Source organism: Sycon ciliatum, chromosome 4, assembly GCF_964019385.1.
Source record: "Sycon ciliatum chromosome 4, ocSycCili1.1, whole genome shotgun sequence".
In the NCBI taxonomy this organism is placed as follows: domain Eukaryota; kingdom Metazoa; phylum Porifera; class Calcarea; order Leucosolenida; family Sycettidae; genus Sycon; species Sycon ciliatum.
In genome coordinates, this window is record NC_088646.1 from 32,876,189 (window position 1) to 32,903,854 (window position 27,666).

At 49.6% G+C, this 27,666-nt stretch overlaps 2 protein-coding genes across 5 annotated transcripts; one reads left to right on the forward strand and one right to left on the reverse strand.

Moving 5' to 3' along the window:
• Positions 1 to 6,128, reverse strand: LOC135815728 (E3 ubiquitin-protein ligase DTX3L-like). The gene is made up of 4 exons (XM_065329061.1): positions 5,572 to 6,128; positions 2,861 to 2,967; positions 1,171 to 2,375; positions 1 to 371 (listed from the first exon to the last, which is right to left on the reverse strand). Exons 1-4 carry the CDS (start codon positions 5,810 to 5,812, stop codon positions 302 to 304), a joined length of 1,623 nt encoding a protein of 540 aa, XP_065185133.1. The 5' UTR covers positions 5,813 to 6,128; the 3' UTR covers positions 1 to 301.
• A 912-nt stretch (positions 6,129 to 7,040) lies between these two features.
• On the forward strand, positions 7,041 to 27,666 carry LOC135815729 (uncharacterized). Of its 4 annotated transcripts, XM_065329066.1 has the most exons (12): positions 7,043 to 7,558; positions 9,565 to 11,569; positions 11,714 to 11,728; positions 11,777 to 12,696; positions 13,230 to 13,487; positions 15,470 to 15,715; positions 17,252 to 17,632; positions 18,313 to 18,543; positions 19,129 to 23,186; positions 24,341 to 24,577; positions 24,958 to 26,404; positions 27,129 to 27,666. In XM_065329066.1, exons 1-12 carry the CDS (start codon positions 7,324 to 7,326, stop codon positions 27,191 to 27,193), a joined length of 10,098 nt encoding a protein of 3,365 aa, XP_065185138.1. In that variant the 5' UTR covers positions 7,043 to 7,323; the 3' UTR covers positions 27,194 to 27,666. The 4 variants fall into 4 exon arrangements, with proteins under 4 accessions (XP_065185135.1, XP_065185134.1, XP_065185136.1 ...); XM_065329063.1 differs by having other exon boundaries at positions 7,041 to 7,558; positions 9,565 to 11,728; XM_065329064.1 differs by having other exon boundaries at positions 7,042 to 7,558; positions 11,714 to 12,696.

Here is a 27,666-nt window from a genome sequence, read left to right on the forward strand (position 1 = left end):
TAATGCTACAAACAGAATGTGTCTGCAGGGTGCCAAAAACACAAGTTTTGCTACAAAAAGAAGAAAAACAACAGCAACGAATGTAGCTTCATGTGTGGTTGTGTCCTGAAACAGTCAAGAAAATTGTGCTTCAAGCAGAAAGATAACGGTGGAGAAATGATGGAAAGAGATAAGGATTTCAATACGTTGGCATTACACTCTTCTACTTTGTTCAGTATGTCAACACCGGTAGAATCCTTTCAGTGAAAATTGATAATATTTTTCCAAATGCATCTCCATCCATACTGTTCATAGTGCTGGCCTACTTGATGCCCTTAGCTGCAAGCTCTTCCTCAAGACGACCCAGATAGCCGGGGTCAGGATATCCAAATCTGCAAGCAACACAAAGGGACATACATGTTTCAAGCAGTATAGATACTATGGCCACCGAATCTGGCAAGAAAAGCCTTGGTCTGCCTTCCGTGTAAGTATAGGCTATGCCCATTACACTAGTGAGCACTGTGTGCCCATAGTGGTGTTGACTTTCGAGGACTGTGTTAGCTGCTCCCGGCTAATGAAGTCCCCTCACACCAAAAACACAAGGGTTTTATAGTATTGAATTATGCAAGTACAAGAGTGTAGACAAGAAGGAGAACAGGACAACGACAACTCAAGACTAGACAAGAACAGAACAGAACTGGAGACCCACTGGAGCATGTTAGTGGCTCTCATCGCCAAGGGGAACGAGCGGGAAATATGAATAGTGAGTATACAGGTCGTAGCATAAATACACCTATTACAACTGTGTGCCCAAAGTGGTACTGAGCATTTGCTGCTGTTGTATACTTTATGTATGCAACAACAGCAAGTGCGCAGTACTCCTCTGGGCACACAGTTCTCAATACAGTGTGACAGTGTGTGCCCATACGTAGTAGTGCGGGTACTGAGCACTGCGTGGACAGAGGTGCAATCCGCCCTGTGTGCTGTGTGCTGTGTAGCATCCGCCCTGTGTACTGTGTAGCATTCACCCTGTGTGCTGTGTATAATCACGGGCAAGTCACTATGATCGCAGCCCTGTTGTAAATCACACGATGTATGCACTGCCAAATGTACACAGAACCTTTCACATCAGAACTCTTTAAAAAAAAGGGGGGGGGGAGAAGGGTATATTATAGGGTAAAAACTACTCACGGTCCGGGGTGCATGCTTGTCTTGTGATGTATGTCGTTCCAGGTCACAACATTGTCAACATTGCGAGTAACGGAGAATCCAATCGTGAAAGTTAGTTTCGCCTCAAACGCTTTGCAAAGCAGGCGAAACATGTTACGACCCTGCTTGGAGTCTGGCAAGAAAGCTACTCTCGTGTCACCGTGGTAGCGTTGACCAGGATTCCGATGATACGATTTCTGGTAACCTCCAGGAATCACGTACGTGATCACGATTGTTCCATGACCCGCATGGCCAGGCAGAGCTGTCGAGATGACAGAGTGCTCCATTGTGGCATTGTCAGGCTGATCGCCAAGGATCTTGTCAAAGGCGACGGAGCAGATGGGGCACTTTGACTGTCGCCTACTTCGCATTTCTGCCAGGCAATCAGAGCAGATGACGTGAGAGCAGTCCAGGTGCACGACGTCCTCTCCAGAGTCGTAGCAGACGGGACACCTGTTGTCTACTTCACTGGTACAGGACAATGAGTGGTGATCCGCAGATGACATCACCGTAGGACTCTCTGTGTTCTCTTCCAAGCCAGTGACACTTGGTCCACTGGCAGTTACTGACCCATTGGTCCCATGTTGCGGCTGACTATTGCGCTCCTCCTCGTGAGTACTCTGGCTTTGTTCCTGAATACCATTCATGGTTCCAAATAAGCTCATGCTTTGCTCCATAAACAGCCGGCAAGCTTGCCGAACTTTACTTGTCCTGCCCAGAATTGTGATGTTCTGCCGGGCAATGTAAATTGTTAAGTGGGAGAAATTGCTTTGGTTTCTCGCCAACTTGACCAGTCGTTCCTGCGCAACTGCACTCATTTGCATGGGCACGTGGAGGAAGGTTTGGTGATGACTCCAAACAGTGTCATGCTGGCCTCGTAGTTCATCCATGAACCGTACGAACGCCTGCTCGTTGGTAGACGAGACTTCAAGCCTTGCCGGCACCTCATCTCGCAGTCCAGCTATACAGCCTGCCCGTTGTGCTCTGCCGGCAACTTCAAACTGCCACCACATGTAATATAGTAGCTCCATGCTTATATCACTGATACATCCTTGGAAAACTGGCAGCTCTCTAGCGTATTGTTGCACATCTGTCTGTCCATTTCCAGTAGTTGTTTCAGCACCAGCATCACCATCACGAATACCACTGCCTTCTCGTTCATAGAATTCCGCTGACCCATCCGCTACCTACAGATAGACGCACAGGTGAATGACAATGCCACAGATAATCTCTCACCGGACCTCTACGAGTACCCATGGAGATGCTGCTGTCTCACAGTCTACAAGCACTAGTAACCTGCAAGATTGAAGTGTCAACACTCCAGGGTGCGGGCTTTTTCGAGACCAGGCACCAGCCCGTGATTGTTATACTACACAATAAGTGTGTGTGCATAATTATACATTCATGTGTGCGTGTGAGCATGCACGTGTGGGCATGTTTGGATGCGTGTGTGATTGGACACCGTACTTCAGTACTCACTGCAGGCCCGGTGCACCATTAAATGGGGCACATTATCAGTTTATGAACAAATAGTGACAACGGGTCACGTTAAATTGTTTGCAAGAGTTAAGTGATGCGTGGGTGTGTTGGGGGGGGGGGGGGGTCAAGTCTACAATAATCCCATGATACGATGACCAGAAATTAGAATTTGTCTAGTGTTCTTTGCACTGACCTTAGAGTCATCAGCTGAGAAGTGTAGGTGGCCAGTTATATCCGACCTCGGAAGTGGAAGTTGTCCAGCAGTCTTGTTCAAGTTCGGTAACAATTCATCCACGCTCACTCCAATCGTCCAGGAGATAACATAAATATACAACACAATTCCAATCAAAACCTACGTGGATACAACAATTTAATTATAGCAATAAAACGGATAAACTGTGCACTCATATTCTACGCACACATCAAGGCAACTGATGACGATCACGAAAAAACCCTTCTTGGAACACTTACCCACCACTTACCCGCCACTTACCCACCACTTACCCGCCACTTACCCGCCTACTTTGCCTTGATGTGTGTAACTGTGTATAGAACTCGAATACGAGTGCGAAGTTCATCCCTTTTTATTAGTGTTGAAACGATCGCATCTATAACAAATGAAATAAGCGAACAGTCCACTAACGAGCAAGCTATCGAGCGAGCTAGCCAGTTTCACTGATGTGGCAAAGACGATTTTTTGATTTTTTCAAATAATAATTATTGACACGTTTTTCTTCAGACTTTTCCCGTTTGTCTCTTTCCCTCAAAACCAGTTCATATTTTATGACTTGGGGCTCCCCGCGTGCTAGTTTGTACGTGAAGTGTGTGGGTACAGTGAGGGCTGCGTCCCACCCGCCTGTGTGGATTCACAGGAAGTGTGAGTTACGAAGTCTGAAGAAAACGTTGAACAGTCTCTGCTTGGATGACGACTACACCATAGCTCAGTGGTTAGAGCATCGCTGGCTACAAGCGAGGGTCCCTGGTTCGAGTCCTGGTGGTGACAGTCAATTTTTTCTTCAGACTTTTCCCGTTTGTCTCTTTCCCTCAAAACCAGTTCATATTGACAAGTGCTTCGAATTTCCCCGCCAGCACTGGAGTTGCTGCTGCTTTCGACTGGCTTCACTTCGGACGGGTATTTGGTGTCGAGATGTCTTTTCAGCGCCTTTGCTAGATGCAGTGACTGTACTGTAATGTGTGCACTGTACCGTGTTCGGTGCTCGTTAGTGCAAACGAGCTCGTCGCACAAACGTGCCGAGTTTCTGGCAAGCGAGCTAACGACTAACCGGTGCGGTCCTTTCAACACTACCTTTTATCGCTATAATTCCAATCATGTTCAGACATCTCAACATGACCAATTGGTGTGTTGAGTGGTTTGACTGTGATTCCCTTGCACCCCTTGCTATCCTCTTTTTCACACTCACTCGGAATATTATTGACTTTTGTAACTTTTCACGTAGGAAACTTATCACAGGAAAAAAGACTACTCTTTACCACCATCATCAAGACTAGGGGGGAATTTCCCAAACCTGTTTTCGTGCTCTCTCGTCACGTGAAGCATAAGCAACTGCAGTCCTGCTTAATGAAATCCAGTCGCGTCGCTCAAGTTTGCGCCTTGCATGATTTCGCAGTTGTGGTGTTCGCAGGTCCAGGGCTGCGGAACGCCTGGCGCGCACTTGAGTGACGTGACTCTATTTCGCTGAGTACTAGTGTGGAAGAAGAGGTTGGTGCGACTTCGGCGATAGTAGGGGAAGAGTGTGTTGCTCCCTACATGGGAGCTTGCGGTTTTCCTGCCGACTTCGCATTGTTGTCCCCAGCGCGGGCTTGCGAATTGGATGGTTTGGAGGCAACAACGTTGTGAATGGCTAACGGTCCGCAGCGCTTGTTCAGCACCTCCATGAGCGACACTGACTCACGCTGCTATCTGGTGTTTACGAGGTGTTTGTCGCGCTGGAAACGGAGCGTCTCTGTAAGTCTGTATCCCTGGTGATGTTTGTGCCTGGAGAGCACTATATAAGTGGTGCTCTTCAGGCACAATCTTCCTCAGCCTACTCAAGCTCAACTGATGAGGGGTGAATTCCCTGAAACACTGTGTATTGAGCAGGGAGTGGTGCTTTCTTGCAGGTTTGCCGAGTGGACGGTTCGATGGACTTCTCGTGTGCTCTGGGTGGCGGTCGTGAGTCAGTCAAGTGAGAATTCAAGTCGGCAGGAAAACTGCGAGCTCCCATGTAGGGAGCAACACACTCTTCCAATACTGTAGAATCAATGAAAAAATCACGATTCCGCGGCGTCAGACATGGCTAGAGGCCAAGTTTTCCGCATCCGTAGGGACGCCACCACCCTTCAAGGATCAAGGCACAGATGCAGCTCCTAAAAGTGGTGGGAGGTGAGTAGATCAATGAAACACATCGGGATACATGGCATCACAGGGGTGGTACTCATTGCAACTTAGCCGCAGTGATAAATTAAGCAGAAGAAATAGCATGCACAAGGAGAGAGAAACAAAGGCAAAGAAAGAAAGAGGTGGGAGGTGAGACAAGAGGGGCTAAATGCACAGACAAACACACAAAGAACGCCACATTTAATATCTACATGTAGTGGAGTCAGGAAAGATGTCAGAAGACAAACGCAAGGACAAGGCCAACATTGGACCGTGCCGTGCGCGTGCAGTGAATGGGGACAGGAATCTCAATGCCGATTCTATAACTGCCTTCCTCTCAACATAATACCTAATGAATGAATGGCCTTGCCCATGCATCCGTCTTCACGGTTTACCACTGTACATGACATTGTACAAGTGTACATGTATACCGGGTATGCTGCTAAACCCCTATGCGGCCCGGACCTGATAAACTGTAGACTCTACTCACATCATGGCCACATGCATGATTTAATATTATTGCTTACCGGTTAATCCTTTCAGAATTACTTTGGCCATGCCCGGCCGTATGAACTCAATGCTATACGCATCCGTCGGCATGTGCATTTTCAAGACATCTTCAATGAGTAGCGTTACGAGCCGTGGCCTTACAGTTACAGGAGCCACCAGCTCCAGCTTGCTGAATCCACTGACAAACACTCCGGCCACGGCTGGCGAGGGTACTGTATCCATCTCCGATGGACCAAGGACGATTTCCGCTTTCTGCATTCTGGTCCGGCCTGCCCACAGGATACTTCAACCGTAGTCGATAGATACTTCGGCAAAATCATGCGCGTCGAAGCGACCTTCCACCCGTTGTGTTCTAGATGACTGATGTCAGTGATCTGGTGATGAGCGTTATTACTGGCAGTGGCAGTACCTGAAACGGTGAATCGTTCCGGCCATTTGCTGGAGGAGCACTACGATAGAATAACGAACGAAGTCTACAATTAATTGTAAGCTCTTTACTTGAAATTATTTCACAGATGATTATGAACACCCACGCATAGAATCTACAGACTATTACAACACGGTTACCACAGCCAGTACAGAGTCAGTGCAGGCGGCATGAGTTGAGAGAATGGTAACGTTACTACTGTCGTTAGCACTTGAACAACAACGCAGATATAGAGATAGCGCTAGCGCTACGCGTAAACGTACTTTGAGTCGTTGAATCTACGCGAAGTGCGATCCCTATCCTGCTCCGTCTTGACTCTTGTATCGTCTGCGGTCTACATCGACAGGAGATCCACGGAGTGCCAGCTAGCTACACCTGTCCTTTTCCCCATGACCTAACCAGCCTGCGCCTTGTCTACTGCAGGACCAGATGACTACACTGACATCCGTGGCTAGCACGCACGCACACCCTCTCGTCGCCATCGCTTCGAGTCCAGGTTTCCCCGGCCGTACTTCAACCGGGCCCGTAGGGCCGTAGGCCGTCACCATGGTCACGTCGGCGACCTTCGAATAGTCTACCATGCCCATGTCATGGTCCACGTACCTACATTGTACTTGTAGTTGTACGTAGATCTACGTGGAGTCGTGGACCTGGTCTACACCATACATCACCCTGATCACTGTCATCATGGTAATATTATGTATTCATGGTAATATTATGTCAGAGTGTAAAGACTAAGTCACGTGAGTAAGTGTACACCGTGGGCATGGCACACGTAGATCTACGCAGCATGCACCGCACTAGCACTACTGCATTCGGCTTTGATTCGTTTACTTGAAGTAAAGTTTCGACATGGCCTCGCACATTAGGATACTGTATCAGTAGTACTGAAATAGCGCTTGGAACAATCTGGAAATATCTGACAAGTGGTGACGGGACCTTTCCTTCTGTTTTCCGTGCAAACTGACTAACTTGACGTTCGCCTTTTGCCGACTTTTCCTGCTCCATGCCAGCAAGGCTGGATTTAAGGTCCGTTGCTTTCCCGGAAAATGTCGCAGACACGTTAGGAAAGTGGTCAACTCCAATCAACGGCGTAATGATGGGTTCATTTGCCGACATAACGATACTGGAGAGACTCAACACGCACCAGCAACCGGCTATGGCTGTATCGTGTCCGCATCGATCGCTTTATCACGGCCCGCTTTCCTGCCCAGCTCATTTGGCCGTTCAGGTTTCTGAACGACCGGTACAAGACGCTCGTGTCGGATCGAGTGACTTTCTTATTACCACGACGACATCATTCTGATCAGGATTGATTTTCAGTTGCTCCGCGGGGACCAACATGGCCTCCGCACGAGCAAGATTCGAAGTTCCCGGCGGCTGCGACCTGGACGTTGACGCACTTCTCTCGTCGTTGGCCTCTCGTGGCTGGCAGGCCGCAGAGTCTACCGATGACGAACTGGGTGAGAGTGCGCGTTCCGGGCTCTTTCACGAGGAGGATGGTGAGGACTCCACGGACGGATGTGCCAGCTACAGCATCAAAGTGGTTCGCAAGACTTCGCCAGGAGCAGGTCAAGGTACGGGTTCATTCTACACGCATTCTACATGCACAAGTAAAGGGTTGACTTACTGTCTGTACTGTAGTTACTATACTGGTCTTTAGCCATTGGCGGATAATGCTCGAAACATTGGCCGATTCTACTCGAAAAGCAGTGAAATTGCCAGGACCATACACGCCTTATGATGGCAAACACTTCCTCGAATTCTGCTCCATTTCTTTATCCACATCAGTAGTAGTAGATCTACTACCTAACATGCATGAAGAATTGAAAGATTTACCAGAAAAAGTACAAAATTCTGCAAATGTTTCTGCCAGCATTATCGGCCAAAGGCTGCTGATCAGTGAAGTTCGACCTCGTGAACAAAATAGCGCGCCGGGCATGAGGACGAGTTTCACAACCGAATTGTTTGAACGTGATGAGTCCCTCTGCAGTCATTACATAGGCATGGTCAAGGGCATATCTGCTGCCAGTCTGGTGCTGGCCGTAGATAAGATTTACTACCTCGTTGTCATAGCGATACTTTTGACATGTACTGTACTGGGATGGAGGTGTAGAAAAGATGGCCGTTGAAAGTTGAAACATACGTCATAGTAGATGGGTGCTCCGGCCTTGGACGGCAAGGGTCTGAAAGTATAAAAAGTGGTTCAAAAAGTGGGGAGGGGTGGGGTGCGTGTGAGGCCACCGCTTCAAGGGACAGGCTGAGCAGTTTGTCATACACTCTCTGTACATCTTAGAGTGTGTGCAAGCCTAATACACGCTGAGCTATGGAGGACGCCAAGAGTACATGAAAACCAGAGTGTGCAGCTCGGGGCCTTTTCTGCTATGGGTGTCTGTCACGGCGGAATTCCGTAATTACATCATATTTGGCGCAGATCTGAGGCGGGAAATGGCGCAGTGCGTACAACTGAGCTGCAGGTGTGCAGAAAGAGACCTGCTTGAATCCTGCTTGTACGCACTACATCACTAAAATGATGTAATCATGGAATTCCGCCGTGACAGCAACCCATCCGAGCTGCACACTCTGGTTTTCATGTACTCTTGAGGACGCCGGTGCCTATGCCTTGAAAGAAGCGATGTACCATGGAAGTTCCACTGTTGCTTCTCCGAGACCCTGCAGTAATACAATCTCATCTTACTAACCACACCGCCACTCATCTAAAAGTAGCAGTCAACCGAACCACTATCATGAACTGTCATGAACTATCATGAACTATCATGAACTATCATGAACTGTCATGAACTGTCATGAAGGAGAAGAGCGCGATTCTAGTATACTTATACCGCGTTTATCCGGCCGGGCCACGCGGACAGCCTGAAACTTTGAAATGTCCGTAACTCCGAATCACATACATGTTGAAGGGGAAAATGCCATAGATATGGCATATGACGTCACCATTTCAACAAAAAGTGACAAAAGAGAAGTCATATGTCGACTGAAACTCGCCCCAATGGTGCCCAGTAGACGGAAGTGCCCGTAACATCGGGGTCCGGATAACCAAGGTATGAGTATATGCCTTGATACTGAGTACTCTTCATTTCTCTTCACTGTTCAACTCCCTCAAACTTGTGAAGCCTCTTCTTCCCGGCCTATTATAGTATCCACACACAATACAATACACGATAGGGACACCATGCATCAGCACACAATGCAATATACAATAGGGACACCATGCATCAGCACACAATAGAGACACCATGCATCCACACACAATAGGGACACCATGCATCAGCACTAGCCCTGGTGTGTATTTCGTGTTTGTAAACTGTATTTTTAGAATGATTCTCGATTGGCGATTCCCGGTTGCCAGTGCAGATTGGCAGGCAGCGCAAGACTATGCAAGACGGACTGAGATATCGTGTTAAACTACAATCGAACAACGCCCTTAGCGAATAAAGTATGCGCTCGACTTGTTAGGAAAACTAATACTTGCATTGGCACGTATGTCACTGTAGAATCAGATGAAAATACCACTTACAGTTGTATTGTTCTGTTTCTGTGGCGTGTTTGTTACATTCTTCAGGTGCGCCTGCATCTGCTGACAGCTTCAGCGTCAATGGAGTGCAGGTCAGACTCCTCATGGATCAGGTGTGTGAGGTCGCCATCAGTGGCTCGCGTCTCAATGATGAGCAAACAATGGATGACAGGGCGGTTGTCGTGGAAAAGAGACGTTCAGACCCCATTGGCAATGGTGATACTGGTGATATTTCCGTTCTTTCTGACAGATCTCAGAAAGGAGCTGGCCGCAATGACATTGATGCTTTGCACAGTGGGGAATCAGCAGCAGCAGTGCCAGCTGTAATCAGAGACTGCAATGGCACCAACGGTATTCCCATGAATAACGGTGCAACGCAAATGAACGTCCAGACAACACAGGCAAGTAGCTCCAGTGAGGAGTGTGATGCAGCGCAAAAGTCAACCCCCAAAGTGGCAACGAAGGCCAGCACAGCTTATGAAGCTAAACAGAATGCAGCAGTTGCAGGTATAGTTTCACGCGGTGCTGACAGCGAAGCTGATACTTCTACCGTGAATGGTGATGGAAAAGCAGCAATGGACGAGGCTGGATCTTCAGATGCGGCATCACCCTTCGATGGAAAACGGGATGGTGACAAGGAGAGAGCGGTGAAGGCCACGACGAGTCCTGAGACTATGGCAAGTGACAAGAAAAGCGTCAGTGGGAGAACTGAGACTGAGGACGTTTCCAAGCGGCATACACTGCCTGCAGGTATCAGCGATGGTGGACCTGCCGGCAATGGTTGCAGAGATGCTGCTGATAATGACAGCAAGCAACAAGGCAACTGTACCATGCCCACTGGTGTCTCCACTATTCACCAGACTGTCAAAGACCACTCTGGTAGTAGTCCAGCTGCACTTCTGCAACAAACTACTGGTCCGGATCTGTCACGTGGAAAGGAAGCAGATAATCTATTCCCACCGGCTGCTGTGCATCTGCCGACGGTGGAAACTGCAGCCGGTGCCGATAGTAACTCACCCACGAGTAATACCAAACCTGCAGATCCTGCGCTCCAGGATTTAGAACCAGCATCATCATCACCATCACCATCAGCAGCAGCAGTATCAGCAGCCGCACTAGTGGCAGCATCATCACCAGTACCAGCACCAGTAGCAGCACCGGCACCAGTAGCAGCACCAGTAGCAGCAACAGCACCAGTAGCAGCACCAGCACCTGTTGCAGCACCAGCACCAGTAGCAGCACCAGCACCTGTTGCAGCACCAGTAGCAGCATCATCACCAGTACCGGTACCAGTAGCAGCACCAGTACCAGCACCAGCACCAGTACCAGTAGCAGCACCGGCACCTGTAGCAGCACCGGCACCAGTAGCAGCACCAGTAGCAGCACCAGCACCAGTAGCAGCGCCAGCACTAGCACCAGCAGCAGTAGCAGCAGCGGCTGGAGATACTATTCTGGACACGTTGGGCACATTATCTGCGGATCAGGTAAATCCTGGCCCTATTGGCACAGATGAGGTGCAAGGGAGTACTACCGCCACTGAGGTGCAAGGGAGTACTACCGCCACTGAGGTGCAAGGGAGTACTACCGCCACTGAGGTGCAAGGGAGTACTACCGCCACTGAGGTGCAAGGGAGTACTACCGCCACTGAGGTGCAAGGGAGTACTACCGCCACTGAGGTGCAAGGGAGTACTACCGCCACTGAGGTGCAAGGGAGTACTACCGCCACTGAGGTGCAAGGGAGTACTACCGCCACTGAGGTGCAAGGGAGTACTACCGCCACTGAGGTGCTAGGGAGTACTACCACCACTGAGGTGCAAGGGAGTACTACCGCCACTGAGGTGCAAGGGAGTACTACCGCCACTGAGGTGCAAGGGAGTACTACCGCCACTGAGGTGCTAGGGAGTACTACCGCCACTGAGGTGCAAGGGAGTACTACCGCCACTGAGGTGCTAGGGAGTACTACCGCCACTGAGGTGCTAGGGAGTACTACCGCCACTGAGGTGCAAGGGAGTACCCCCACCGCCACAACTACACCTGTACAGTTGCCTACTGACATCAGAGATATCAGATCGGAATCCTCTCCAATGTCCCAGGATCCGGGTATCAGAGATATCAGATCGGAATCCTCGCCAATGTCCCAGGATCCGGCCATCAGAGATATCAGATCAGAATCCTCTCCAATGTCCCAGGGTCTGGCCATCAGAAATATCAGGTCGGAATCCTCGCCAATGTCCCAGGATCCGGCCATCAGAGATATCAGGTCGGAATCCTCGCCATTGTCCCAGGGTCCGGCCATCACCCCTGATGCGGAAGCAAAGGTGGTAATCGGCACGGCAGAAGAGGAAAGTGGCGATGTCCAAGGCAGTGACTCAGGCGATGCAGTAACTCCAACTGGCTCTCCATCACAGTCATATACGTACATCAACCAAGTACTGCATCTACCTGATCACCAGGGACAAGCACCCACTCCAACTGATTCAGCAACCATGGGAAGCGCTGCTGCTGCTGGTGTTGCTGCTGCCAACGCATCGGTGCAAACTCACAACGACCAACAACTAGTCACTACATCACCACCGTACACATCCACACGACAGGTCCCACCAGCGGCTAGCCCCGGTCCAGCTGCCACTTCCGCTCTGGCCGTCACTTCCGCTTCATCTGAATCTCCCGATCTGGATGTGACATCTGCTTCATCTGACACTCTCGATCTGGCTGTGACATCTGCTTCAGCTGGCACTCCCGATCTGGCTGTGACGTCTGCTTCATCTGAAACTCCCGATCTGGCTGTGACGTCTGCTTCAGCTGGCACTCCCACTCGGATCGTCACTTCCGCTCTAGCTACCACTCCCGTTCTGGCCGTTACTGCTGCTCAAGTTACCACTGCCACTCTTCCCGTCATTCCCGCTCTGGCTGACACTCCTGCTGCGGCTGACACTCCTGCTTCGGCTGACACTCCCGCTCTGGCTTTTACTCCTGCTCCGGCTGACGTGACTCCTGCTCCGGTTGCTGCTCCGTCAAAGCGGTTGGTCCTGCTCACCGGAATCCCGGACTCGTTCCAATCTCTTCTCCTTCTTATGTACTTCCGCAAGGAGAAAACCAGCGGTGGTGGTGGTCAGGTGGAGATCGTACAAGAGCTTAGACAACATGGGTGTGTACTGCTCAGATTCCAACATGCAGATGGTAAGTGCTCGTTGCCAATTTTCTCTTGGTAAAATGAGTTGAAGCGAGTCGAAACAGGACAAGTGGTGAAGTTTTCAAGTTTCTTGTACTGTAGCTTCTCGTGTAGAACAGAATGCTTGGGTGGGCTAGAAGCTAGACAATGGGCAAAGCGCAGTCTCTTTTGCCGCACTCAGTCTAGTGAGAGGGCCTGGCCGAGCCCATTGCAAACTTTGCATGGCTTGACATTCGCGATACCAAGCTGCTCGCCAATACCTACATGTGCGAGGTGTGCTGTGACAACATGTCGACGTCGGCCGGAGAGCGCAGTTATGGTGTGCTGGTTGGTGTAAACCACAGAAGTAACAAGAATTATGAATTGAGTAATTAAAAAGGCGTCGAGGAGATACATCGAGTAATTCGTGGTAGTTTGAAGTTGTAACCTATATTTCTAAATTTGCTCGATTTGAGTCACACCAGTTCCTCCACTTAACGAACACTTGTTCTGTGTGTTCTGTGACACTGATGTGCTCACTTCAACTCACTTGCGCTTGCAGCTGCCAGCCGTGTTGTCAAGCAAAGCAGGCACACCCTTCCTGGACACGCGCAGCACACGCTGCATGCCGAATGGGTCCAGGACGGTCCTGACACGACGGCCATCCACTTGAGCGGCCTGGAGGGAGGCACCGCCGACGAATCGACTATCCGACAGGCGTTGTCTCGTGTCGTAGGGCCAAGCGCAGGCACCGTCTTGATTTCCATATCCAGCTCCACACCAATCGCAGAGGCCATAGTGGAATTCAATGATATCAACGGTAAGTATTGGCTTGGCACATGTAAGAAAACCGTTATGGTGGGTCTGATCTACTCACCTCCCACCGCTTTAGGAGCTGTATCCACGCCTTGATCCATATAGGGTGATGGTGTTACTACGGATACGGAAAACTCGTCCTCTGGCCGAGTCTAACGCGAACCGTGAAAAAAGTGAGAAAGTCTGACTCCATGGCAACAAGTTAAAGCAGTCCTGAAGCAACCATGTGCCAGTACAGTCAGACCTTGTAAGCCTGATCCAACATCAGGGGCGTAGCCAGGATTATGATTAAAGGGGGGTGCCCACATTTTCTCCGTGAAGAGGCTATAAAGTATTAATGTTATCGCACATCATTAGTCAGCAGATTTTGCAGACTCTCATTACAATGCATGTAAATTTCATGTCATGTTACATGGCTTCCAGTGTAGAAAGGAAGGAAGATGACTTGAGTAGGGCTGGTTGTGTGTGTGAGGGGGGGGGGGGGGGGGCTGAAATAATGTTGGCAGCATAATGATTGATAGGGATCATTGCAATGTGAAGCCACTACAACCAGCCTTTGTTCACAGACAACCGCAGTATGCATGTGACAACTACCGTATTTTCCCCATTAAACGTACACGTCTCCAATACTAGTACGTCTCCAATTGTGGTACATGTTGACAGTGGATCTAAAATATAAAAGTACACATCTCTAATAATAGCACATGCCGGAATGATGTGATGGGCATTACTGGGGTACAGGTACCAGGGTCCACCTTACCTCGCATTTCTTACCCATTTATCCTCTGTGTGTCTTTGTCCACTGTTTCTTACCATGGTTGGATGTATTTACACTAATTTTACAGCCTTACAGTATCATAATCACGAGTTGTTTGCCACCCAACCCAGACAATCAATCTTTCCAGAAACAATAAAGTACACGTCTCCAATACTAGTACAGTCTCCTATAGTAGTACAGGTCTGACCACCTTTGAAAAAATAAAAGTACTGTACATTTATTGGGGAAAATACAGCACATGTATTGCAGGGATTGATCTGTTATATGCGATGGACCCGATCAGGCCCGCTACTTAGTAAAGTGAGTCACAGATCCCTAGAGAAGAAACGGTTTCCGAATACGGCCTTCCTCAGTACCAAGTGTAGGATCCTATCTGACCCAAGAAGTGTTTGAACCTCCATCCATCACTTTGGCCCTTCCCTTTGTGCCTGTTCTGATTGCGTCCACTGATTTCCCTTATTCCCCGGCTTGCTACTATGTAGTTTCTTGGCCATTTGTGTTCTCACTCAATGATGCCAGGTGATCTTAAAATGATTTCACAAATTCCTGCATACAGTTAGATCATGTGCTATTTATAGAAAGCCTGGGGAGCTATTCGAAGAACCCTTGAAATGCATGTCAAATCAAATCAAGTCCGACAAGTGCACGGGCACGCGTTTTAGCTTATATTTTCTGGAAATTTTCCCCTGCTATGGTGAAAAAAGACCTTGTAGGGTGAAAACTTCCTATTGGGAACAGACCTGCTACGGGGGAGAAATCCAGTTGTGTGGACCAACTTATTCTTTACTGGGACCTGCCTAACGACTAACGTTACAGAAGACCAACAGATTCAGAAGCATGTAAGCCAGTCACTTTGGATGTGGAGAACTTAGCGATGGATTCCATCTTGAGATTGAAGGATCAGTCCAGGATGCATGATCCCTTAACTTGACCTGTTTGAGAAATTCGACATGATAATTATTTTCATGGATTGAAAAGAATGAGCCAGCCTGCGGCCACTGATGTAAGTTTTCTATCGACGTTCTTGAAAACCCCCAGCCTATGAGAGTGGAGTTAGCAAAGTTAATAAGGCATGTGCAAAACAATTCCTGGCTCGCGTGAGACTCGGCTAGAAGCTGAGTTTTCCGCATCCACAGGAACACCACCACATGTGCACATGTAGGCATGTGCAAGTTGTTATATTATTATGTTCTTTCATTGCTGCACAGAGGTTGAAGCGGTTATGTCGGCGTATCACACTGGATGCATGTCGAGCCTGGGTGCTAATGCTCACATCAGCAGATACTGTCCCGGACTCACTCTCTTAGTCAGCAACTTACCAGATGAACAAAATGCTTCCAATGCGTTCCTGGAGATGTATTTTTCCTCCGGCATTGCTGGCGGTTGTCCTGGTGTTCAGATGCTGAGTAGATTGCCGGGAGGAAAGGCTTTAGTACTTTGCCCCAATCTTCAAGGTAGGCTCTGTTGCTAGTAAAAAGGTCTCCACAACGTTGTATTCTAACCAAGTCTACGTCAACTGTGAATTATTTTTTTAATACTGTAGTGTCTTGTATAAAAGCCTGCCTTGTATAGAAGCCTGTTTTGAATACAAGGCTGATTTTTAACACTATCAGTACATAAGCCTGGTTTAGTGTTGACATACATACGAGATACGTGGTTTGAATAGAAGCCTAGCAACCGTGCTGAGTGTTTGAAGTACGAGATCCCCTCCCCCCACCCCCCATCCTCTCAAAACCTCAAACGTGTGTACACTTTCAGCTGGAAATTCCATTGCAAACCGTATCAATATCACCATTGAACATTGTGCAACCGGTACTTTGAAGTAGCGACTTGTGACATAATGTTGCTGCTTGCCCGGGCGTTTCCCATATCCGCTCTAGTGAGGTGTCACCTTGTCCTATGCTCTGCAGTAGGACTTGATGCAACCCCCCCCCCCCCCCCTGTTCTCTTCAATAGGACTTGATGCAACCCCCCCCCCCCCCGTTCTCTTCAATAGGACTTGATGCAACCCCCACCCCCCCCCCTTCTCTTCAATAGGACTTGATGCAACTCCCCCCCCCCCCTTCTCTTCAGTAAGACTGGATGTAACTTCCCCCCCCCCCTCCTTCTCTTCAATAGGACTTGATGTAGCTCGCCCCCCCCCCCCTCCCTTCTCTTTAGTAGGACTGGATGTAACTTCCCCCCCCCCCTTCTCTTCAATAGGAATTGATGTAACTCCCCCCCCCCCTCCCTTCTCTTCAGTAGGACTTGATGCACCCCCCCCCCCCCCCGTTCTCTTCAATAGGACTTGATGCAACCCCCACCCCCTTCTCTTCAGTAGGACTGGATGTAACTCCCCCCACCCCCCCCCCCCCCCCCCCCGGTTCTCTTCAATAGGACTTGATGTAACTCCCCCCCCTCCCTTCTCTTCAGTAGGACTGGATGTAACTTCCCCCTCCCCCCTTCTCTTCAATAGGACTTGATGTAACTCCCCCTCCCCCCCCCCCTTCTCTTCTGTAGGACTGGATGTAACTCCCCCCCCCCCTCCCTTCTCTTCAGTAGGACTTGATGTAACTCCCCCCCCCCCCCCCACCTCCCTTCTCTTCAGTAGGACTGGATGTAACTTCCCCCTCCCCCCTTCTCTTCAATAGGACTTGATGTAACTCCCCCTCCCCCCCCCCTTCTCTTCTGTAGGACTGGATGTAACTTCCCCCCCCCCTCCCTTCTCTTCAGTAGGACTTGATGTAACTCCCCCCCCCCCCCCCCCACCTCCCTTCTCTTCAGTAGGACTGGATGTAACCCCCCCCCCTCTCTTCAATAGGACTTGATGTAACTCCCCCCCCCCCCTTCTCTTCTGTAGGACTGGATGTAACTCCCCCCCCCCCCTCCCTTCTCTTCAGTAGGACTTGATGTAACCCCCCCCCCCCTCCCTTAATTCTCTTCAGTAGGACTGGATGTAACTTTGCCCTGTTTTACATTACAACTTGATGTAACTTTCCTCTGTTCTGCAGCACGACTTGGCATTTGTTCCAAACAGCAAAGGATTGCGGATCAGCTACAGCTCTCTGTGTGCCCGCACGCACTGGCGAGGGACGAAACTCAGTCGGCACCACGTCCGACAAATGATACTGACGCAACCAATATAGCAGCTCAAGATGGACATACCCCTCGTAGCAAACAGTCTACCCGGCAAACAACGGAGATATCAACTCGAGCTAACGACATCCTCCGTGATCACATTCTGGTGGAAGGCCTGCCTTTAGAGTGCGGTGAAGACATGCTGAAGCAATACTTTGCGAAATTGCCGAGTGCTTCTGCCACGGCTCCTGAGTGTATTGATGTAGTGAGTATGCAGCCAGGACGAGCACTGGTACACTTCAACAAGCACGTCGGTAAGTGGATGATTCTGTCCAGCATGGTAATCGTGCCGGAATACAGCTCTTTCCTGGTTTAAAAAGAAGTGCGTGCAGAAACCTGCCTCTTCCCACTCACATACCGGTAGCTCATCATGCTTAGTGTACATTATCTTGCTCACATAATGCCTAGCAGTGCGTGTACGTGTACTAGGTAAAGAAAGCGTCTGTGCCCTCTTTAATACAGTTGAGCGCGGTACTGTTCATTCTACCCCTGTCGCTAAATACGCGCACATCTATGCCAGGTCTGTTTGAGGTGACTCTGTCATGCGTATTGACGTGCTCACGATCTTGGATGGTGTGCCTGCGTGCGTGTGTGCATTTATGAAGTTCTGTTGAGGCTGTAATGTCCCACATGTGCTATGTGCGGATATGCCTGAAGACTGCAAGATTGTTAACGTGTCTTCTCGTTAAACTATGAATTTGGGACAATATTATTGTTAATTTTTTCGACTCGTTATAATAACATGCCTTACAGTATGTACCTGTGTGTGCATGTGTGTGTGTGTGTGTGTGTGTGTGTGTGTGTGTGTGTGTGTGCATGTGTGTGTGTGTGTGTGCATGTGTGTACATGTGTGTGTGTGCATGTGTGTGTGTGCATGTGTGTGTGTGTGTTTGTGTTTGTGGGGTACTCTGCTTGTGTGTGTCTTTGTATACAGACTTTGATCAAATCAAACGTACTGCCTCCAAACAAGCATTGCTCACGGATTCTTCTGGTTGCATGCTTGGCATTGAGCGTGTCCGAAGGTCCCGTCATGTGCTTGTGGAAGGATCTTTCCCGGGTTCTGGTGTGGAGGCTTACCTACTGGACATATTTGGAGCTCAACACGTTGCAGGCATCCAGCAACGTACGTCCCATTCTGCTCGCGTCATCTTCCACACTGCTGATGGTAAGTCCTTTTCCTTGTTGTGCAATTCATGTCAATACCTCCCAGGTGTCTTGCAGAACCTATCTTGTCCAAGCCATGCACAGCGTTTAGGTAATCACCGGCACTGATGTTCTGATTGATGTCATGCCTTCTGTGTGTGTGTGTGTGTGTGTGTGTGTGTGTGTGTGTGTGTGTGTGTGCGTGCGTGCGCGCGTGTGTGTGTGAGTGTGCAGATGTACACGTGTGTGTATGTGCGCATACAGTCAACTCCACTTGTAACGAACTCGCACATACATGTAGCGAATTTCGTGATATAGCGAACCATTGTCCATGTCCCTGTTTGAACCCATACAAAATTGACCCTTTTGTAGTGAACAGTTTTCGTTTATAACGAAACAAATCTTGTAGGGCTGCATGTAAACCAAGTGCAGTCACACTGTCACGGGGCACATGTCGGTCGTGACTTGCTACATGTATAGTGCGAGTGCATTTCTGTTATAACGAACTTCGGCCATAAAGAACTAATTCTCCTGCACAATGGTGTCCGTTATATCAGGAGTCGACTACGTGTGTGTGTGTGTGCTTCCTTTGTGCTTATGTCTGAAGATTCGGTCAAGGCCAGATCAAATATTGATGCTGCCAACCTTCACCTGATGATCACCGAAGAGTTTGCCGGCCTGCACTTCCCCGCAGGTAATGATGTGGCACCTTCACAGCATGCACGTAGCCTAGACAGTGGCACTGGCTGCGGAGGAGAAGCACCAGCTGAATTTACAATTCAGCTTAACGAGGTCGAGAAGACCTTCCTGAAAGTCCAGCCGGACTACACGCGGGGCCTGCGTAAGGAACTGACTGGCCCAACGTACTGTGCTGACATGAAGCACAGCCGTATCCGCGGTGAGATCACTCTGTCTCCTCTGGCTGGCGCTGACTTTATCAGCAACTGGAACCACGCCGTGAGCACTGCAGTGCAGAAGAGGATGGTAGAGATCGAACACTGCACGGTGGCCATACCGACAGAGCTAGCAGACGAGGACCTCAACTTAGAAGACATAGATCTCAGTCTTGATGGTGTCCACGTCACAATGTGTAAGGAGACAGCTGAATATCGTCTGATTGGGTTATGTCCATCACTGGATCAAGCGCGCACTGACTTGGCAAGTGCACTCACTGCAGCTAGGGAGGAGAAACTGCTGGTAAGCCGAACTGTATCCATTGGTGCCGACGCCATGAAGGTGTTTGTGAGTGTTGGCATGCTGCAGAAGGTGCAGCGTGACTCAAACGTTATCAGCATAACACCAACTGGCAGCGATTGTGCAAACTCAACTCTTCTCTTTGTCCGAGGTCGGGCAGATCCTGTTGCTAAGGCAGTACAATGCCTTCAAGTCTCAGCACAGAAAGTGATCCGTGTGCCGCTGGTTTTCTCCTCTCGCTACCAGCAGCTGATGTCTACTCCCGCTGGCAAGAAGTACATACACGACCACCTTCAGCATGCTGCATGTCAACTTGCTGTGAGCCGTGTAGATGGCATTGAAGTGAGTCGACTGCTTTGCTTCCAGGAAGACGAACAAGCTGTTCATGAAGCCGTCAGGCATCTCATGGACACCTTGACCGAGTTGAAGGTTTCTCTAGACAATGTTGGTATGTTCATGGCTCGGCAAGTGGAGTGGCAGACACAGGTACTGGATGAGATCTTGTCGCAAGATCTGTGTGCCGATGTTCGGCTTCAACCCCAGGATTCCTGCGTGAATGTCAGTGGCGAGGCCAGTGCTGTGATGATGGTCAAATATCTTATAGAGCAGTACATCAGCAGTGGTGACAGAGTGCAGCAAACAGTGCCATTTACGTCAGACCATCATCTGAACTATTTTCAGCGACACATGAACGCTAGCTTTGCCTATTTGGTCAGCAAGGCTCGCTCGCGTGCTGTGACGATATCTCTGAGCTCTGTGCCACCAGCTGTTCTCCTGGAAGGCCTGCAGGTCGAAGTGTCAGGGGTACAAACTGAGCTGAAGCCATTGCTCGTTTGCCACGAGGATACGCTGTGCATCTCTCGCCCAGGCATTCAGTGTCACATGGGAAAGGATGATGTCGGAACCATGTTGGCCAGTGTAGAGGCTAAGCACGGAGTGCTGGTCCAGCGCTTCTCCCCGTCCCAGGAAGATAGCCATGACACAAAGATGGGAGCGAAAGGAGGTACTGCTAGCACAAAGCCCAGAAGCGAAACAAGAAACAATATTGGCAGCTCTGATTCTGTCAACGGTGCTGGCGGTAGCGATGATGACAATATCCTTATTGAGCAACATGCAGACATCTTGCTGAAGAGACGTGCATGCCATGGCAAAGACATACTGGTCTGCAAGGGCGACATCACCAAGTTCCCTTCCTCAGCTATTGCCAATGCTTGCAATGAACAGCTAGCCCATGGTGGTGGAGTGGCGGCTGCCATATCTCGTGCAGGCGGGCATAGCATCCAACAAGACAGCCATGACTTCATCCGCCGAAATGGACCATTATCTGTCACTGCAGTGTACGCTAGCAAAGTGGTTGGGAAGCTGCCATGTCAGATGATCTTACATGCTGTTGGTCCAAGATGGAGCACTACCTCTCCGCAACGAGTCACTTCGGAGCTGTACAAGTGCATTTCCAACATTCTGGATGAAGCCAGCCATTTGGAAAGTGTTGCAATTCCTGCAATCAGCTCTGGAATTTTCGGCTTCCCGGCGCAGGTCTGTGCAACTCAGCTTGCCAACGCAGCTGTTGAGTGGTGTCGGACACATGCAGACAGTCGACTACGCAATGTGATCTTCATCGACATCAATGAATCCATTCTTTTTGCTCTCAAAGAGCAGGTTCAAACGGCCACATCTGGTGAGAGCGAGATCCAGGACAAACCACCGCACTCCTCAGCTACAGGACGTGATGAAGCTATTGGAGCACGTCACAACAGCAGTGTGAACGGTTACAGCCTTGACAGCAGCAGCAGCAGCGACTCCGATGGGAGTATTGACGAAGATGATGTGACTGAGAAGTTTGGCCAACACGCAGACATCTTGCTGAAGAGGCGTGCATGCCGTGGCAAACACATACTGGTCTGCAAGGGTGACATCACCAAGTTCCCTTCCTCAGCTATCGCCAATGCGTGCAATGAACATCTGAGACATGGTGGTGGAGTGGCGGCTGCCATATCTCGTGCAGGCGGGCCTAGCATCCAACAAGACAGCAATGCCTTCATCCGCCGAAATGGACCATTATCTGTCAGTGAAGTGTACGCTAGCAAAGTGGTTGGAAAGCTGCCATGTCAGATGATCTTACATGCTGTTGGTCCAAGATGGAGCACTACCTCTCCGCAACGAGTCACTTCGGAGCTGTACAAGTGCATTTCCAACATTCTGGATGAAGCCAGCCATTTGGAAAGTGTTGCAATTCCTGCAATCAGCTCTGGAATTTTCGGCTTCCCGGAGCAGGTCTGTGCAACTCAGCTTGCCAACGCAGCTGTTGAGTGGTTTTGGACACATGCAGACAGTCGACTACGCAATGTGATCTTCATCGACATCAATGAATCCATTCTTTTTGCTCTCAAAGAGCAGGTTCAAATGGCCACATCTGGTGAGAGCGAGATCCAGGACAAACCACCGCACTCCTCAGCTACAGGACGTGATGAAGCTATTGGAGCACGTCACAACAGCAGTGTGAACGGTTACAGCCTTGACAGCAGCAGCAGCAGCAGCGACTCCGATGGGAGTATTGACGAAGATGATGTGACTGAGAAGTTTGGCCAACATGCAGACATCTTGCTGAAGAGGCGTGCATGCCGTGGCAAAGACATACTGGTATGCAAGGGCGACATCACCAAGTTCCCTTCCTCAGCTATTGCCAATGCTTGCAATGAACATCTAGGCCATGGTGGTGGAGTGGCGGCTGCCATATCTCGTGCAGGCGGGCATAGCATCCAACAAGACAGCAATGACTTCATCCGCCGAAATGGACCATTATCTGTCAGTGAAGTGTACGCTAGCAAAGTGGTTGGGAAGCTGCCATGTCAGATGATCTTACATGCCGTTGGTCCAAGATGGAGCACTACCTCTCCGCAACGAGTCACTTCGGAGCTGTACAAGTGCATTTCCAACATTCTGGATGAAGCCAGCCAATTGGAAAGTGTTGCAATTCCTGCAATCAGCTCTGGAATTTTCGGCTTCCCGGCGCAGGTCTGTGCAACTCAGCTTGCCAACGCAGCTGTCGAGTGGTGTCGGACACACGCAGACAGTCGACTACGCAATGTGATCTTCATCGACATCAACGAATCCATTCTTTTTGCTCTCAAGGAGCAGCTTGAAACGGCATCATCCCGGCACCAGAGTGTTTTTGCGGAAGAAGCTGTGCGTAGTTCTACTAGAAGGTTTGAACATACCACCGACTCTCATCAGAACATTGGGACAACGAAAGGCGAGCAGGGCAAGAAATCGAAATCAAGGGGCCTCTTGAAGAAGCTCAAAAACCACTTGCCATCGGCCACTACTGTCCACTCGGCATTGAAACCCACTGCTAGAGCTGCTGCTGCAGCGGCGGCTCAGTTCTATACATCTGATGATGATCAGCAACATCTGTTTCATGTCGGAAAGACATCGATTGTCGTGAAGCAAGGATGCATAGCCGAATGCAGTGTAAGTCTCAATGCACGGAGCCATAGGGGTGTAGATAAGAGCTGCACATATCTCTCCACTAAATAGCCTAAATTGGATCCACAAAGTAATACTCCATACCGGGCAGGAGACGGGGGGGGGGGGGGGGTATCTGTCACAAGGTACATTAGGTAGACCAAGTTCATCCGGTGACCACCACAGCCATCACCACCACTTGCTGCAACGCAATGCCATGACTAGGCCATGACTAGGCCATGACTAGGCCATGACTAGGCCGGGCCAGTGGGCCAGTGGTCTGGGTCACTGTACTTTGGACCAGTGGTGACTGATGGGAATAGAGCAGGGTTTAGCAACTCGTGAAACGAGTATAGAATGACACGTTGACTCATGTTCGCCCTCCGAGTCAGGCCCAACTGACGCGTGGAGGAGGGGGGGGGGGGCGCGTCCATTCAGGAAAAAAGATGAGTGCTGGCTCTGGAGAGCTCCCGTGTTTAGTGATTTTGCCAGCGTTTCGAGATTCGTAACTTGAAAAGGGGTCCAAAAAAGGTACCTCGACTGGGGTTTGAACCGCAAATGTACTGTTCTGCAAGTGGAGTGCAGGGGTTTGATTTTCATGGTTTTGACGCAATTCAGTGCTTTGGGGGCAAAACCTGGCCGAAATATTATTCTTGTTATGGCTTGCTCTTTGGAGAAATAGACTTCAAAAACACAATTGGAAGAGCATTCCATGGGGGATTGCCAAAAAAATTGTGACAAAAACTCAAAATTTGACCCATTTATGGCCAAAAGCTAGGATATCATCTTTTTCTGAATGGACTGTAGGGGGGGGGGGGGGGGGCCTGATTGTGCTGATTGAAACGTTCATCCCAAGTCAGTATCATTGTGAACTTGTCCTTGAGATGAATTACTGCCCAGCGCCCGGTTTATCATCTACCCCAACCTCTCACAATCCGGCGCTTAGCCCTAGTAAGCTACCTGTGACCAGTATTGCTGGGAAACTAAAAAAACACACTAGTTATCTTTTCACGTACCAGCAAAGAATCGCCACAAAACAATCAGGCCACCAAGACTAGGATTCTGTATGCCAACCCAAGCCTTTCATTCCAAGCTCCTTTTGCAGCCATTCTGCTCTGTACTGATTTCTTTGTTTCGTTTTGTCTTTCCTACGACTGCAGAGCAACGCCATAGTGAACTCATGTGGCTCTCAGCTGAACATGTCTGTCTCCGGTGCAGCCTCGCAGGCAATAAGCAAGGCGGCTGGTAGCGGCTTGCAGCGCGACTGCACCGTGCGCGTCGCAAAGCATGGGCCAGTGCCGGTGGGAAGTTTTCATGTGACGGCTGGCTACAACCTAGCTACCAGCATAGTGTACCATTGCGTTGTGCCGCACTGTACCGACGCTGGAGCAGATAAGGTACACAGGCCAAGTGCCAGCGTGTTAGCTAAACAGGCTGAGCGCTGAGCTGCTGACACGATAGGAATCAAACTAGATTTATGTGGGCTGTCATTAGCAAGTGCCTGGCCAATTTGCCTGGCTTCGTCTTACTGCCTATGTTGCTCTTAGAAAGTCGTATTATGCGCTTACATCATACATGTACTGTGTGAAGTCTTGGTTTGATCGTAGACCATCCCAATCCGAGGCCACACCTTTACAAAGGCAAGCATGGTCCTTTTGCCTAGAAACATGCATAAACTATCTAGAGACTTTTGGGCAAGAAACACTTTATATTACGCTAAGGCAGATCATTCTTCTCTGTTGTCTCTTTATGCTTCTTGACTGTCTTCTGCATCCAGGATCTGGGCAAGATAGTGGGAGATATCTTAAGACATGCTAGCAAGTACAGCATATCGTCCATAGCATTTCCATCACTTGGTGCTGGTCGGAATGCCTTTCCTCCTCGTCGCTCTGCTGAGCTTCTCATCGGTGCTGCTCGGCAGTTTGCCAGAGAGAATCCGAACACATCAGTTCAGAGGATTGTCCTGTGCATACATGACGAGGTCGTCCTCAGCCAGTTCAGAACAGTCGCTGGCAAGCTGCTAACAACGCACGCAGGCGACACGCCCAGTGACGGTGTATCTAGAGTGCTTACACTGCAACCCGGACGTGCTGTGCAACCTGGACGTGATGTGGTGCTCTTTCAGCCAACACACAAGGACACGGCCCAGCGGACTAGCACAGCGCTTGCTAGGAGTACGGACAAGCCAAGCTGCCCGGTGCAGGTCAGCGTCAAAAGCGGTGACATTACACAGGAGAATGTGGACATCATTGTGATCACAGCAATGCCAGATTTGAGAATGCAGAGCGCCATGCTCTCCAAGATTGTGGCTCAAAAAGCTGGTAACACTGTCCAGGCTGCGCTGGATAAGGTCAAGTCAAGCAGGATCATCAGGTGTGGGCAAGTCTGCAGCACACCTGGTGGTAAGCTGCCTTGCAAGTTCATCATTCATGCTGTGATGGAGTACGCAGCCAGAACTATGTATCCTCGCGACTTTCTGAAATCGCTTGTTTCCGAGTGTCTGGTCGAGGCAGACCGTCTCAACTGCAACAGCATTGCTTTCCCGGCCCTTGGTGCAGGCGGGCTAGGATTCTCGACGAGCGATTGTGCTGATTCCATACTGGCAGCTATTGCTGAACATGCTGCGAAGCGAGACACATCTAAGGAACTCAAGTCCATCTCTCTGGTGATCTTCCAGGATGCTTGCGTCCAAGTGTTCATGGATGCTATCAAGCACTACCCAGCACTGACTGCTGGTTCAGCTGCCAACGTCAGCTCCTCGATGGCTGTGTCAGAGAACCCCAAGAGAAAACACTCTTGCCATGAAACACCCAGCCCAGTATCAGCAGCGCCAGCCAAGATGGAGCATGTCAGCCGAGACCCGGGAGCATCCAAAGTCGTTCGTGCCCAAGAGGAGATCAGATTCAGGCTGCTGGGATCCAGCAGCAATGCTGTGCGGGATGCGAAAGCCGACGTGAACAGAATCGTTGGCCACACGCTAACGTGTCGCCGCGTGGATGATGAAGATCTGCACCTTCTGTCTCAAGATGACCACGGACGTATCCGCAAGCAGGCTGGCATGCACGATGTAGTGGCCGTATTCAGCGGCACTGCTAGCATTCATCTCTATGGCCGTAAAGCAGAGGTGGCTGCTGTGGAAAGTCAGATCCTGCAGTTGTGTGTGACAGCCTGGACGCAAGCATTTGCACAGAACAACGAGGGCGTGCAACGTGCAACAACACAGAGTAAGCTGCCATCCGTGTACTCGTAGACAGTGCATTGTCTTCAAACTTCTATACTTTCCAAGGCCATAGCATTGGGCTTTTAGGTGGTGTAGCCAGATGGGGTATTTGACCAAAAATGGGCAATATTCAACGTTGCATATGTCATTGGTGCAATGCTTTCTTTCGACCACATGATGAGGCTAGTTTAGAGAGATACCGTAAAAGCCCGTGTATACCCCCACTCGAAATAACACCCACCCTCCGTGTACACACCCAGTCAGGGGAAGTCAACGCTTTTGTTTCAAACTAGCGCCCATGCCCATGTATACGTCCAGGTGTGCCGGAAATACCAGTACATGTACAGGTGCCGACACCCAATACAAGTACCTACTGCTATGTTGATGGATGTGTTTCAGGATCGCTTTTCCCAACCAGAACACTGTTTCTGGTTCATTGAAGCGAGTATACTGTATTATTTATAGTGTCCATGCTCAGCCAAAAAGATGAAATGGATACAGCTATTGAGCAAGGGGAGAATTTCAATGTTTGTATTCCAAGTATAAGCCCGGTTCCGAAATAATGCCCGTGCCCTTGTATACGCCCAGGAAATCGAGGCTGCTATTCTATACGCCCGGGGCCTATACACGGGCTTTTACGGTAGTCATTGGCTGGAACACATCCGTGACCTACACGTACGTTAGATCGATCTAGTCCTGTTGTCAACTGCTTTGCCATTGTGCTGCAGAAAAGCAATACTCACGTGACGTGGCCTGGGAAGATGTTGGTGATCTTGACTCTACCGAAGTGTAGCTATCTATCGTCCAACTTGCCCAGCCAGGAAAGCCGCAAACAAACTGGTCGCAGTCTCAGTCAGTGGATCATTCGTTGCAGCTTTTTTTTCAAAACCGTGGCACCTTAAAAGATAATGTCTTCCTGGTTTGTAGCTGCATAGTATTTGTAATTTTAACACAGTGGTAAATAATGTTAACTCCAGTAGTGGCCGAGGGTTCCAGTTGGAAAGGGTTGGCTACATGTTGGTGATGTATTGTTTGGCTCAGATGAGCGCTGCAGCTTCCTTTTTTCCTCCCCATTTTTAAATTCTCTTTCATACGGCGGGATGGCCTCTGATTGGGCTAACCTGGCTAAATGCCCCAAAAATGACTTTGTGGTAACAATACATTGCCTGTCAATAGCATACCGTTGTAGTTGTATGCCATGAATGTGAAGGGTTTCCATGATGTTTCTCTTTCCTAACAGTTACTGAACGTGCTGAAGTTTTCGAA